Source organism: Stenella coeruleoalba (genome assembly GCF_951394435.1).
Source record: "Stenella coeruleoalba genome assembly, chromosome: 5".
NCBI classification, from domain to species: domain Eukaryota; kingdom Metazoa; phylum Chordata; class Mammalia; order Artiodactyla; family Delphinidae; genus Stenella; species Stenella coeruleoalba.
In genome coordinates, this window is record NC_137150.1 from 37,832,334 (window position 1) to 37,844,389 (window position 12,056).

General features: G+C 41.2%; 1 protein-coding gene across 1 annotated transcript in view; it reads right to left on the minus strand.

The window, feature by feature from the left end:
* Window positions 1-1,937: 1,937 nt before the first annotated feature.
* VEPH1 (ventricular zone expressed PH domain containing 1) overlaps window positions 1,938-12,056 on the minus strand; it is a 713,106-nt gene continuing 702,987 nt past the window's right edge. The window contains exon 23 of the mRNA XM_079923356.1: window positions 1,938-2,028. Coding sequence (XP_079779482.1) covers window positions 1,990-2,028 — 39 coding nt within the window. The 3' untranslated portion in view covers window positions 1,938-1,989. The remainder of the gene's footprint in view (window positions 2,029-12,056) is intronic.

The following is a 12,056-nucleotide window of genomic DNA, read 5'->3' on the forward strand; positions in this document are numbered from 1 at the left end:
TTTTGTAACAGGAATAATAAGGTCTTATTTGATTTCTAGTAAACCTAGGCATAATAAAAGTATTATACTTAAAGTTGATGACTCTAAAGATATATCTGTATCAAACCAACAACCTTACGCTAACTGTAACACCAGATATTAATTCAATAGTGAATAGTTCCTAGATCACGTGAACCTGAAACTCATTCTGGCCAGTTTCTTTTATATTTGAGTATTTATATAAGAACTTAATTTCCTTTAACCAAATTAAATAGAGTTCTTTTACAAATTAATTTTGACAATGCCACACATCTATAAACACATGTACAAACACACAAACACAGGGACCTCATAGTTCCCATTCCAAAATTTTAACCATGAATTGGGTACAACAATGTAAAACCCATCAGTTGCAAAAGAGGCTGGATTCAAATTGGATTTCTGGCAGATGGGATAAATCAGGGTCACCCATCTAGATAGCTAAAGCCTTTTAAACTAATATTTATGGAAAAGACACTTCTGTTTCTATTTATAGTTTTGGTGATTTTCAAGTGGAACCTTTCTCTTCTTCCTCGGAATGCCCCACTCTTGGACAAGAACAGACAGTTTTTTTTTCCTGTTCCTTTCCTCCATTTGACATCAGTAAAAGTTTTAAGTATCACAAAACTGATTTGGCTATAAATGGAGAAACAGTACCAAACAAAATGAAAAACCCAAAGAACAAACAGAAAATCCTAAATAAACCCTCAGGTTTGGTCTTGGCCTTTTACATATGCCAATGACACAGGAGACCATAAACGACGTAATTAACACAGCAAGGGTAAGCAGTACATGGTGCACAGGGTGCCGAGATAACCCTGCCTAACCCTCCTGTGGAGATCCTAACAGGTATTGCAGCCATACATTGTTACAATAAAATATCATCTTCCTCTCACCCATGGGGTCATAGCTGTAATCAGATCCCTTATCCAAAATGCACCTTAGAGGACTTTCTTTAGGGATAGTTGAAACATTCCCCATTTTTAAAGATAGAAATTCAAGACAAACAAAACACAAACGGCACACACAATGCTAGCATCCAAAGAAACAAACGAACTGGTTCACAAATCGGGTAAAAGACCAACAACTCTTTCCTCTCTCCCACAAGGTACCCCACTCAAAAACAAAACAAATTGGCTTATTCTGGAGAAAAAGCCCCAAACAGAGAGGAAATAAAGTTTCCGGCTGTATACACTGTAGCAACTCACCCTACTGGATGGAGCCTGTTGGCTCCCAAATGTCGATTCCTTGCTCTAACTGCCAAGTGCTGGGGCAGCCGGTGCTGCTTGGGGGAACTTTGAAAAGAAGACTCTCAGGACAAGTGGTCCTGGCAGGTGCTAGGTCTACCTCCAAAATTCCCCAACTGGGACCGGCTAGCCACGAGCAGCAAGGCTCCTGGATGGCTCATCAAAATTTGTTACTGAGCCCTAGCTTGTACTGCTTGCCACACAACAGGCCAATAAACTGAGAGATGAGTTCCTGGGGCAAGGAACAGCGACTCTATTCAGAAACCCAGGAAAGTGAGAAGATGGTGGACTCGTGTCCCCAAAGAGCCATTTTGCCTGTGTTAGAATTCAGGCTTCTTCATGAAATTTAACTCTTAAATATGCCTTTCTATAAACTGTTTTATCCTGTTGCATCTGACCATGCTCCATTACTCTGTTTTTATTTCAAAGATTAGATGTTGGATCTTTGTCAAAACTGGGGACTGTTAAATCTAAATTCATGTTTGGTATTGTTTCATTTATCATTTTCATTCATTGATAATACACAGTGATCATACATTTCTATAACACCAAGACAGAATAAAATAAATATAAGATGCATCTCTCATCCTTAACTATACCCCTCCCCCTCCCTCAAAATAAAAAGAATTTGGGCTTCTTTATACTAAAAGGGGAGGGAGTAAAGTCATACATTTCCTGGTTCCAGTCAGCTTCCGGAGGGTGTGTTAATTCTTCCTCCCTGCAGTCATTCACAGGTGGGCCTGGTTAGGATGTTTCCTGTGAGCTAAACAAAGGTATTTTAGCTTAATGCTCATTACCTGGGAGGCCGGGTTCCCAGAGATGGGCCATTATGTATAACTTAAGCTTATAGGCAACATCCCTTTAGTGATTAACTTGTAATAGAATACAAAAGGTTCTTCCCTATTACAATATTACATAAATAAATAATAGAGAATCCTGATTCCACTTGGAGGATCATTGTGAAAGGATGCTTGAAAGTTGTGCAGTCAATCCATTCCTCCACTCTAAAATGTATCCCTTAAAGAAGGTGTGGTACATATATACAATGGAATGCTCAGCCACAAAAAAAGAACAAAATAATGCCACTTGCATAAACATGGATGGATTGGAGGGTATTATGCTAAGTGAAATAAGTCAGACAGAGAACGACAAATACTGTACGATATCACTTTTATGTGGAATCTAAAATATGACGCAAATGAACCTATCTATGAAACAGAAACAGACTCACAGACCCAGAGAACAGACTTCTGGTTGCCAAGGGGGGAGGGGGATGGGGGAGGGATGGATTGGGCGTTTGAGGTGGCAGATGCAAACTATTATATATAGAATGGATAGGCAAAAAGGTCCTACTTTATAGCACAGGGAACTAAATTCAATATTCTGTGATAAAACATAACGGAAAAGAATATAAAAAAGAAGGTGTATGTATGTACAACTGAACCACTTTGCTGTTCAGCAGAAATTAACACAACATTGTAAATCAACCATACTTCAATAAAAAAATACATCCCTGACTTAATTACACCTTACCACATGCTGTCTGTCTGGAGCACATAGTTTGAGCCCCTCACCCAAATTACTTTTTTTTTTTGCGGTACGCGAGCCTCTCACTGTTGTGGCCTCTCCCGTTGCAGAGCACAGGCTCCGGACGCGCAGGCTCAGCGGCCATGGCTCACGGGCCCAGCCGCTCTGCGGCATGTGGGATCTTCCGGGACCGGGGCACCAACCCGTGTCCCCTGCATCGGCAGGCGGACTCTCAACCACTGCGCCACTAGGGAAGCCCCCAAATTACTTTTATTTGTTCTATATACTAGTGTTGTGCTACTGGTTTTCACTGCAGAATATTATTTTGAAAAAATGATAACAGTCTATTAACCAATAAGCTTAAAAAAATCTCTTGTTATTAATTTGATCTCCTGTAGACCCATTTTTGCCCTCCCCTCCCACCTCTACCTTCTCATTCAGACTTTAGGAGGTATCCATTGCCTCAGAAAAGGGATGTGAAAAGAAGTTAGAAGTAACAGTGAATTGTCAGCCTTTGAATTTCAGAATAAACTTCTGAGACTCAGAGCAGAGATAATACTTTGAGAAAACAGGGTTTTAAGTCTCTCAAGTCAGGATTTTGAGGTTAAAAATTTCATGACCATGAAGAACCTTGGATATGAACCTTGTTGCATAAATAATACATTTGAGAATACTGTGGGGAAGGGGGACTAGGAAAAGCCTGAATAAATGGCGACTATTCCTAATTGGCTGAGTTTCCCCTGAACTGACTAAGATGACATTTTTTTCACCAGGTGAAATGGGATCCAGGGCTCAAGATATAAATTAAGTCTAATATAAAGTAATAAAGAAAATTACACATCTCGTGTAACTTTACACATCTCGTGAAACACGCTCCTGCCCTGAGCAGGGAGATATAGAGGCTATTGTTGCTATAGGGTTCTCATGGGGAGGCCCCACAGGAAAAAATTCTTGGGTCTCAGTATCAGGAATATTTTCTTCCTCTGGGCAAATGCTTTATTTTTAGTCTGGGAAATTGTGACTCATGGATCTGATTGAATGTCTCTCCTAATTTTGGCTGCATGGAAGCGTGGAGTCAGCTCTGAACCCTACCTGCCTTTTGCGGTGGGTAGAACCTCACAGCATGCATTTCATCTGCTTACGTCATACTGGTGACTATTTTTTCTGCTCTATGCCTTTACTTACTTTCAATCTGGTTGGACTTTCTGGGAAGCAGACCTTGAGACAGAATTTAAGGTGCAGGATGTTTACTAAGGAGTACCCTTAGAATCAACACCTATGGGAGGGTGTGGAGAAGAATCAAGATTGGGGAGGGGGAGAAGCTGAGCTTTAACGCAGCCCCAGTGATAGCCTCAGCTGACCCCATGGGGAGCTCTGGAGGTAGAATGGGCTCTCAGAGCTGTTCAAATTTGTGCTGGGGCACCAAGTTCTTCACTGGAGAAGGGCCTTGGTAATGCATCAGTCTGAATGTTTGTGTCCCCTAAAATTCAAGTGTTGAAACCTAGTCTTTGAAGTGGTGGTGTTTGGAGGTGGGACCTAATTTGGGAGGTAGTTAGGTGATGAGGGCATAGCCCTCATGAATGGGATCAGTGCCCTTATAAAAGAGACCCCAGAGAGCTCCCTCACCCCTCCTGCCATGTGAGGACACAGCAAGAAGATGGCCGTCTGTGAACCAGAAGCGGGACCTCACCAGACACTGAAACTGCTGGCACCTTGGTCTTGGTTTTCCCAGCCTCCAGAACTGTGAGAAATAAATGGCTGTCATTTCTATGCTACCCAGTCTAGGGTAATTTGTTATAGCAGCCTGAACACACTAGGACAATCAGTGTCCACCACACTTATTTTTAAAATCTACTATAAATTTTTAAAAAAATCATAAATTATTTTTGGAACAAGGGCACAAATAAAATAAGTAGTTAAAAATAAGTGACCCCTTGGGCTTCCCTGGTGGCACGGTGGTTGAGAGTCCACCTGCCGATGCAGGAGACACGGGTTTGTGCCCCAGTCCGGGAAGATCCCACATGCCACGGAGTGGCTGGGCCCGTGAGCCATGGCCGCTGAGCCTGCGCGTCCGGAGCATGTGCTCTGCAACGGGAAAGGCCACAAGAAAGAAAAAAAAAGTGACCCTGGGGACTTCTTTGGTGGTCCAGTGGTTAAGGCTCCATGCTTCCAGAACCGCAGGGGGCACAGATTCAATACCTGGTTAGGTGACTCTGTCCTCATTCTTGCTTACTTATGTTATGTCGTCTCTTAACTTAACTTTGATCCTGAGTCTTTGCATGCACTGTTCCCTAAGACTAGAATGAGCTCTCTCTTCTTTGACTGTGAGAGTGTGAAAGAACAGGTCTACAGTAGAAGAAAACTGGATTCCTTCTCCAAGGCCCAGAATGTTATCACCTCTTCGGTGGAGGGTTTGCTACCCCCTCTGAAGAGTCAGCTGCCTCCTTCTCTCTCTCTGCCAAACCCCCAACATCACACACTTATAATCCCTCCTCCACAGACAAGACTTGTCCTCAAATCTGACCCCTTTTGAGCATTCTCTTTATAGAACAGTGCCACCACCAATCCACTGGTGCCAGAATCCTGAGGGTGGGTTCCTATCTATCGCCAAGTCCTGTAATTTTTATTTTAAAAATATCTCTCTAGCCCTCCATTTCTATTTCCAGTGCCACTCCCTCCTTACAAGCTCTTATTATATCTCTTGCCTGTACTATCTTAGTAGCCCCCTGTCTTTCTCCCAGTGTCTATTCTTGCTGTCCCAGCAACCCATTCTCCACACAGAAGCTGGAGGACTTATAAAACTGTTCACCTAATCGTGTCACCCTGTTTTAAGCCTGTTAATAGCTCTCCCTCTGGGCCTGCAAGACTTGCCCATATCCCCTGTCTCACCACCCTCATCAGTTTTCCTCTCCTCCCTGCTGTTTTCTGGACACACTGGCTTGTTTTTGATTCCTCCAATGGGCTGTGACGTTCTTCTCCCCACGGTCATCTCTCATTGTGATCTCTCTTTCTGGTCTGCTTTTCCTTCACCTCTTCTGAAGACTAATAACTCCTGTTCATCCTTCAGATTTCAGGTCAGAAAACTCACCCTCCAGGAAGCTGTCCTTAAATTCCTAACTAGGTCAGCCCTCTCATTTCATGATCTCTATCCATTGTGCTTTCGCAAAGTACTGGTCACATGGCAATTTCATAATTAAGAAAAGACTTTAACATCTTTCTCTTCTACTAGAATATAAATTCCACAAAGATTGGGATATCTTGATGACCTCAGCATTCCCAATGCCTAACACAGGTCCTGAACATAAGAGGTGCTTTCTGTTTTGTTTTACATACTGGATAAATATGTACTTATTTACTGAGTTTCTTAAAGGCATGGACAATTTACTAGTCAAGGTCCTGGCATAGTATCTGGCATATGTTGGATATGCAATACATGTTTGTTGGATGAATGTCTTGAATCAACTAATTGAAGGGCTGTCTTGGGGAAGAGGAAGCAGACATTTCGTGTGGCTGCAGGAAAGAGAATTAAGACCAAAGGTTAGAAATTACCAAAAGGCAGAATTTTCCAAAAAGCAATCCAAAGGATGAGTAACCTAATAGGAATCACATAATAGGATGCTTTTGGGTTTTGGGATTATGGGAAATTTTTGTTGTATTTTATTTTAATAGTCCTTTTTTGTTTTCTGCACTTTCTACAATAAATATTATTTTTATAATCAGAAAATATTAATTTAAAAAACATGTGGACTGGTGATAAAGTAATGGATTCTCTGTCCCTAGAAGTGTTTGAACAGCTGGGAATGACACCTGCCAATGATGACAAGGAAGGGACTTCTCCGTGGTTGGGGCAGAGGAGGTTGGACCCTACGTGCTCTAAGGGTCTTCTAACTCCAACACCCCATGATACTGTTAACTGAATGATAAGTGCTGAGCCCCCTTTCTTGGAAGAACTTGGCCTAGTTTACATGGCTGTCTTACATTCTGCCACTGACTTCCTTACACTGGAAGCTCACAATGACAGTATTGGCTGCAGTGGAATTTGATTTGTGTTCACCTGAGGCTGATATAACAGGAGGGTTTCTGGACATTATAGTGATGTCAAGAACATGAATATACAGGTGAGGGATGTTTGTGTGTAAAAGCTTAAGATATCCCTCTATGAAATGTTTTAGTGAGTCCTGATTAAAATGTTCTCAAATCAGCACTTAAAGCACACATATCCCAAGGATTATACTTCATGGTTAATCTTTCAAGATAGACATTTCCAAACCGTGGTTTTGGTTAAATTAAAAAGATGGGCCTTACTCTGATTTTTGTGTTTATGAGCTAGTTTGGGCAAACAGGATCATTGCTTTTCTCTCTTAACAGAAAAGACGTTTAGAACAATTCCTCCATATTACAATAGCTTTGAATTAAGAGGAATAGAATACTTCCAGAGGTTATCGCATGTGTAGGAGTGAATCTCAGTTAAGAACAGTGCAACACACACAAAGTTCTTCTGATTACATGAAATCCCGGCCTAATTACATAGATAGAGAGAGCGAGGGGGAAATCTAAGACAATGACATAATAAGACTGATTTCTACAAACTACATGTCAACATTGTTTTGCTGTCACAACTCCTGTGTAAAAGAATATGTGTATGTATATATGTATAAATGTGTACTATACTGACAAATCTGTATTATCCTGACATAAGTGGACTGGTAGTTAAAGAATAAAACAAGGCAAAAAAAGAATTCTAAAAGAATTCAAAAAAGAAAAATTAGAATTTACTATTATCTGTCTCCTCCCAAGTTTCCAGTGAGGTCTCATGGAGCACTTGTTATTTCTATTAACAAATAAGTTTGTCATTTGTTTGCGTACTTTCCACTTTTACATTACTTGAGTATTTTATAACTCTTCTAAGTTCTCAGTACCAAAGTGAATTCTAATCATTTTATGACTGAAAGACAAAGGAAGTGTATTTTCTTTCTATTTGACGAAAGCTTTAAAAAGGTTTGTTCAAAAAGGCATCAGGAATTATGTAAACACAATGTGTCTGATTATCATCTTATAGAGTAACGCACAAGAAAGTTCCAGGATTTCTGGCTCCCCTCCCCATACCCCCAGAAAGTTTTTTCTTTGAAGTAGACAAGTTCAATATGTGCGGCGTTGGGGGTGTAGAATGAGAAGAATGTCAATATGGAAACTGCTCTGCGAGGCTGGGGTTCTCATGGCAGCACCCAGGAGCTCAGGCCTCCAGTGGAGCTGGTGGCCTGTCCCGCCAAGAACAAGGCTGGAAGGACTTGTGTAACCTGGTAATAGAAGGACAGAGAAGAGGAGGTGGAAGCCTGTCTCATCAAAGCGCACTGAATAGAAGCTTCCTTACCCAGGCAAGTACCTGGAAAAGCCCAGCCTTGGGGCCTGTCCTGATCTGCTATAGTTCATACAGTGGATCCATTCTACCCACTGTGCTCCTCTGTGGGTCCCCAGCTTCCAACTTGGCTCCAGGCCTTGCCTCCCTACTCTTGTCTCTGGCATGACTGACCTCTATAGGACTCATCTGGATATGCCTCCTCCTTCTCGGTCTGGATTCCTCTTCAGACACCATCCCAATTTACCCCCATGCTCCCCCATCTGTGACAGTGGATAAAAGACACACCACATGCCCCTACCCTCAGCCCTGCCATCTTAGTCCATTCCCTATGGAGCTTCCCTGCCAGGGCAGGGTACTTGGATAAAGGAGAGTACAGGAAGGGAGGCACAGAGGCACCAGAAACATGGCTTGTTGTGTGGACATTAGCTATTTCTATTTCCATCAAAACAGAGGGTGTGGTGGTTAATTTTATATGTCTACTTGACTGGCCCAAGGGATGCCCAGATAGCTGGTAAAACTTATTTCTGGGTGTGTCTGTGAAGGTGTATCTGGAAGAGATTAGCACTTTGAATCAGTAGACTGAATAGAGATCCACCCTCACCAATGTGGGTGGGTCTCATCCAATCTATGGGGACCTGAACAGAACAAGGAGAACCCTGGCTAATACAGAGGGTAAGCACGCACAGGAAGGGCTGATCTCATACCTTTGAGAATGGGTGCATTTTGAAAGATTTTAAAATTTCTTATATTTGCCATATGATTTACTGTTCACAAAACTTTTACATACAGTTTTGAATACTGTGGAACCCTTAAATTAATACTTACTTTTGATCATTTATTTGCATTTTTTCTCCTATTATTTACCAGTTCTGAAATTGGGAGGTGTCTTACAATCAGTGGTGTTTTGCGATCGTCATCCGGCAGGAATGACTGTGACCAGGTATCACTTGAACTGGGCCCCAGCTCTTTGTGTTGTAACTTCAACTGAATTGTGTACATGGTTGACACTACATGTTTAGTATGTAAACTGCTGTTTAGTATGTCTTAACAAATTATAATATGATTTGACTTTGAAACAAAAATTTATCATGTACATAGAAAAGCACAGAAATAGAGGATTGGGATGAAATGTGACATTAGTGAACCAAAGAGCCAACATTGGAGTAATGACCACGGTTCCATATGGTCATGCAAAGCAACCACCAAGTGTTTTACCTAAGAAAGGAAGATATCAACACGTAATAAAGCCATGTTTCACTGTGTTGCTGAAATAGATACCAATCTATAGAATTACCTATCACATAACATGCAAAGTACCTAAAGTCAGAAAGAAATTGCTAAATCCCTCAGAATAGATAAAAGACATTTTGGTAAAACACTACTCATTGGACTGTTATTAAGGTATTGCATCATAATGTCATTGGTAGGATTTCTTTTTTCCATAGTGGTAGATAAAAAAGTGGAGTGTTATTACCATGCACCTATTAAGATAAAGGTTCTCTGCTGGAGGCTTTTACATGACATTTAATCCTCATAACAGTTGTACTCCATAGATAATATTATCCCCAACCCAGAGATGAGAGAGGAGTGATTTTCTCAGGTTGGTAATTCAGTTTGGGTAGAAGTAGGACTCGAATCCTCACGTGTCCATGCCCAAATCCTGTGCTGCTTTCTCCAGACTCCGCTGCCTGGGGAGAACTCTCCCTGATTTTCCAACCCCTTTGTCCTTCAGAAGCATCCCTGGGGAGGAACCTCCCCACCCCCAAGGGGTCTATACCCTGGTGCTATTCTGGAACAAGACAACATCTTGGGTTTTTCATCCAAAAACTTAGTTAGCTTTTGGGAACTAGAAATACTGACTGGGGCATCTGTGGTATTTACTTCTCTGCAACGCACCCTGAATTTATCTCACATATTCTCTTGCCTCATCTCAGAATTGTTTCCTAAAATGGGGAATGTTTTTTCAACCAGGTAATCTATATTTATGTTTAAGAATAAGTCATAATAAATAAGCCCTAAAGTAGGCAAACGGAAGATGACCCAGTAAATGTCCCTCAACATCACCAGCCAAGGATTTTCTAGAAAACCTAGTGTTAGAAAAATATTGAATATTTATTTTTACCAAACTCCAGGTTCTCAAGAAGTAACCAGATGGGAGTCTCACACATAAACATTTATGTTTCCACAGCTATCTGGGAGGAAAAAAGAGTCAAAATGAAGTCAAAATGAAAACCACTTGAATTTCTGTCTATGATTATAATTGTATTCATACCAACATATTTAAAGGTTTAAACATGTTTAGAAAAGTGGTTTCTTCGTAGGTCGGGATCAGCAACAGCAGCTCCCTTGGGAAAGGCCAATCTGTGGTAAGCCAGCTGGCCACAGGGGTGCAAGTGCCAGAAATATCAGTGGGAAGACAATGATTCTAAAATGCCTAGTGTGATGCTGAACTCGGGAAAATCTGCCTGCATTTGGAATTACTGCATCATGGAATGTAACCAGAAAGATCAGTCTTTACATTTCATGTATTTACTTCTTTTTAGAACCGGTTCAAAGGCTCTGAGAGTTGTGCTTTAAACTAGAGGCATCTAGTTAATTAAACCACAAAAATAATTCTTTTCCTCCAAATTGAGTTCATAGGGCCATTCTCTTCTTTTTTTAAGACAAGCATTCAGTGAAAACAGAATCAGGGAGTAACTGGTGTTTTACTGTAATCCCTCTTCTGTGAAAGGTTTGAGCACATTACTGGCATTTAAATTATTAATAATATAGTGTCACTTACTACTCTATTTCTATTTGTCTGTTACCAATTTTTCCTAATTGATGAAACCATCTAGGGTTACTCACTGACTCTTAAGAATGAGCTGGCAGATTTAAAAACACTATTTAGAGAATTATTTAGGACTATGCGTATTCTCACCCTTTTCCTGCCCAACTTCATAGAAGGAGATGTCCCTTTAGTCCAAGGTGAATCACTTATCTAGACTCTGAATGTATACATTAAAATTAAATTTACCACCTGTCTCACCTCTCAAACTGTTGCTTTGGAATTTTCTATCTCAATGAATGCTATCATCATGCATCAAGCTTCCCCAGAGCACCTTGGAGTCATCAGAGACTCCTTCCTTCCCATTTTTATACCCCAGCTCCATCCAATCCACTAGTGTCCTGTCCATTTGATTAGTTCAATATTTTCCCTGCATTTCCATTTCCCTCTATCTCCTCTGCTACTACATCGGTCCTCACTACCTTCCAAGAACCTCCCAAATCACCTCCCTGCTACAATCCATTCTCTATACCATGATCAAAATTATTTCTCTAAATGCAAATCTTCTTAAAACCTTTCAATATGTTTCACCATCTTAAGGAAAAAATTCAAGATCCTTAGCATGGAACCAAGCCCTTCATGCTATGACCCTGCAGGCCTTTCCAGCATCATTCTGCACCATCTCCCAACAGGTCCCTTATGTTCCAATCCCAGGCAAGGACTTGCTGTTTTGCAAGTAGACCATGTTCCCTCTTCCTCCTTCACCTCTGCAAGGTGGTTCCCTCTACTGGCCATTTGCTCCTTGTCTGCCCATGACACTCCTACTAGTTCTTTAAGACAAGCTCATTCTCTAACTCCTCTGGGGAACAGTAAGGGAGCCCAAGCTGAGTTCAAAGTCACTTACAGTGGTGCCTTCTCTTATGTTTCCTCAGGACCCTGTGCATACTTCCATCAAGGCACTTGCCACATAGCATTTCAATTTTTGTTGTACATGTCCATCTCTTCCACTACACTGTTAACTCCTTGAGGGGAAGAGCTGGATCTTTTATTTTTCTATCTCCAGGCCAACCATGGTACCTCTTTCTTGGTAGCTGCTCCATAAATTGCTGTGGAAAAAAGGAGTTTTAATCGTTTTCCT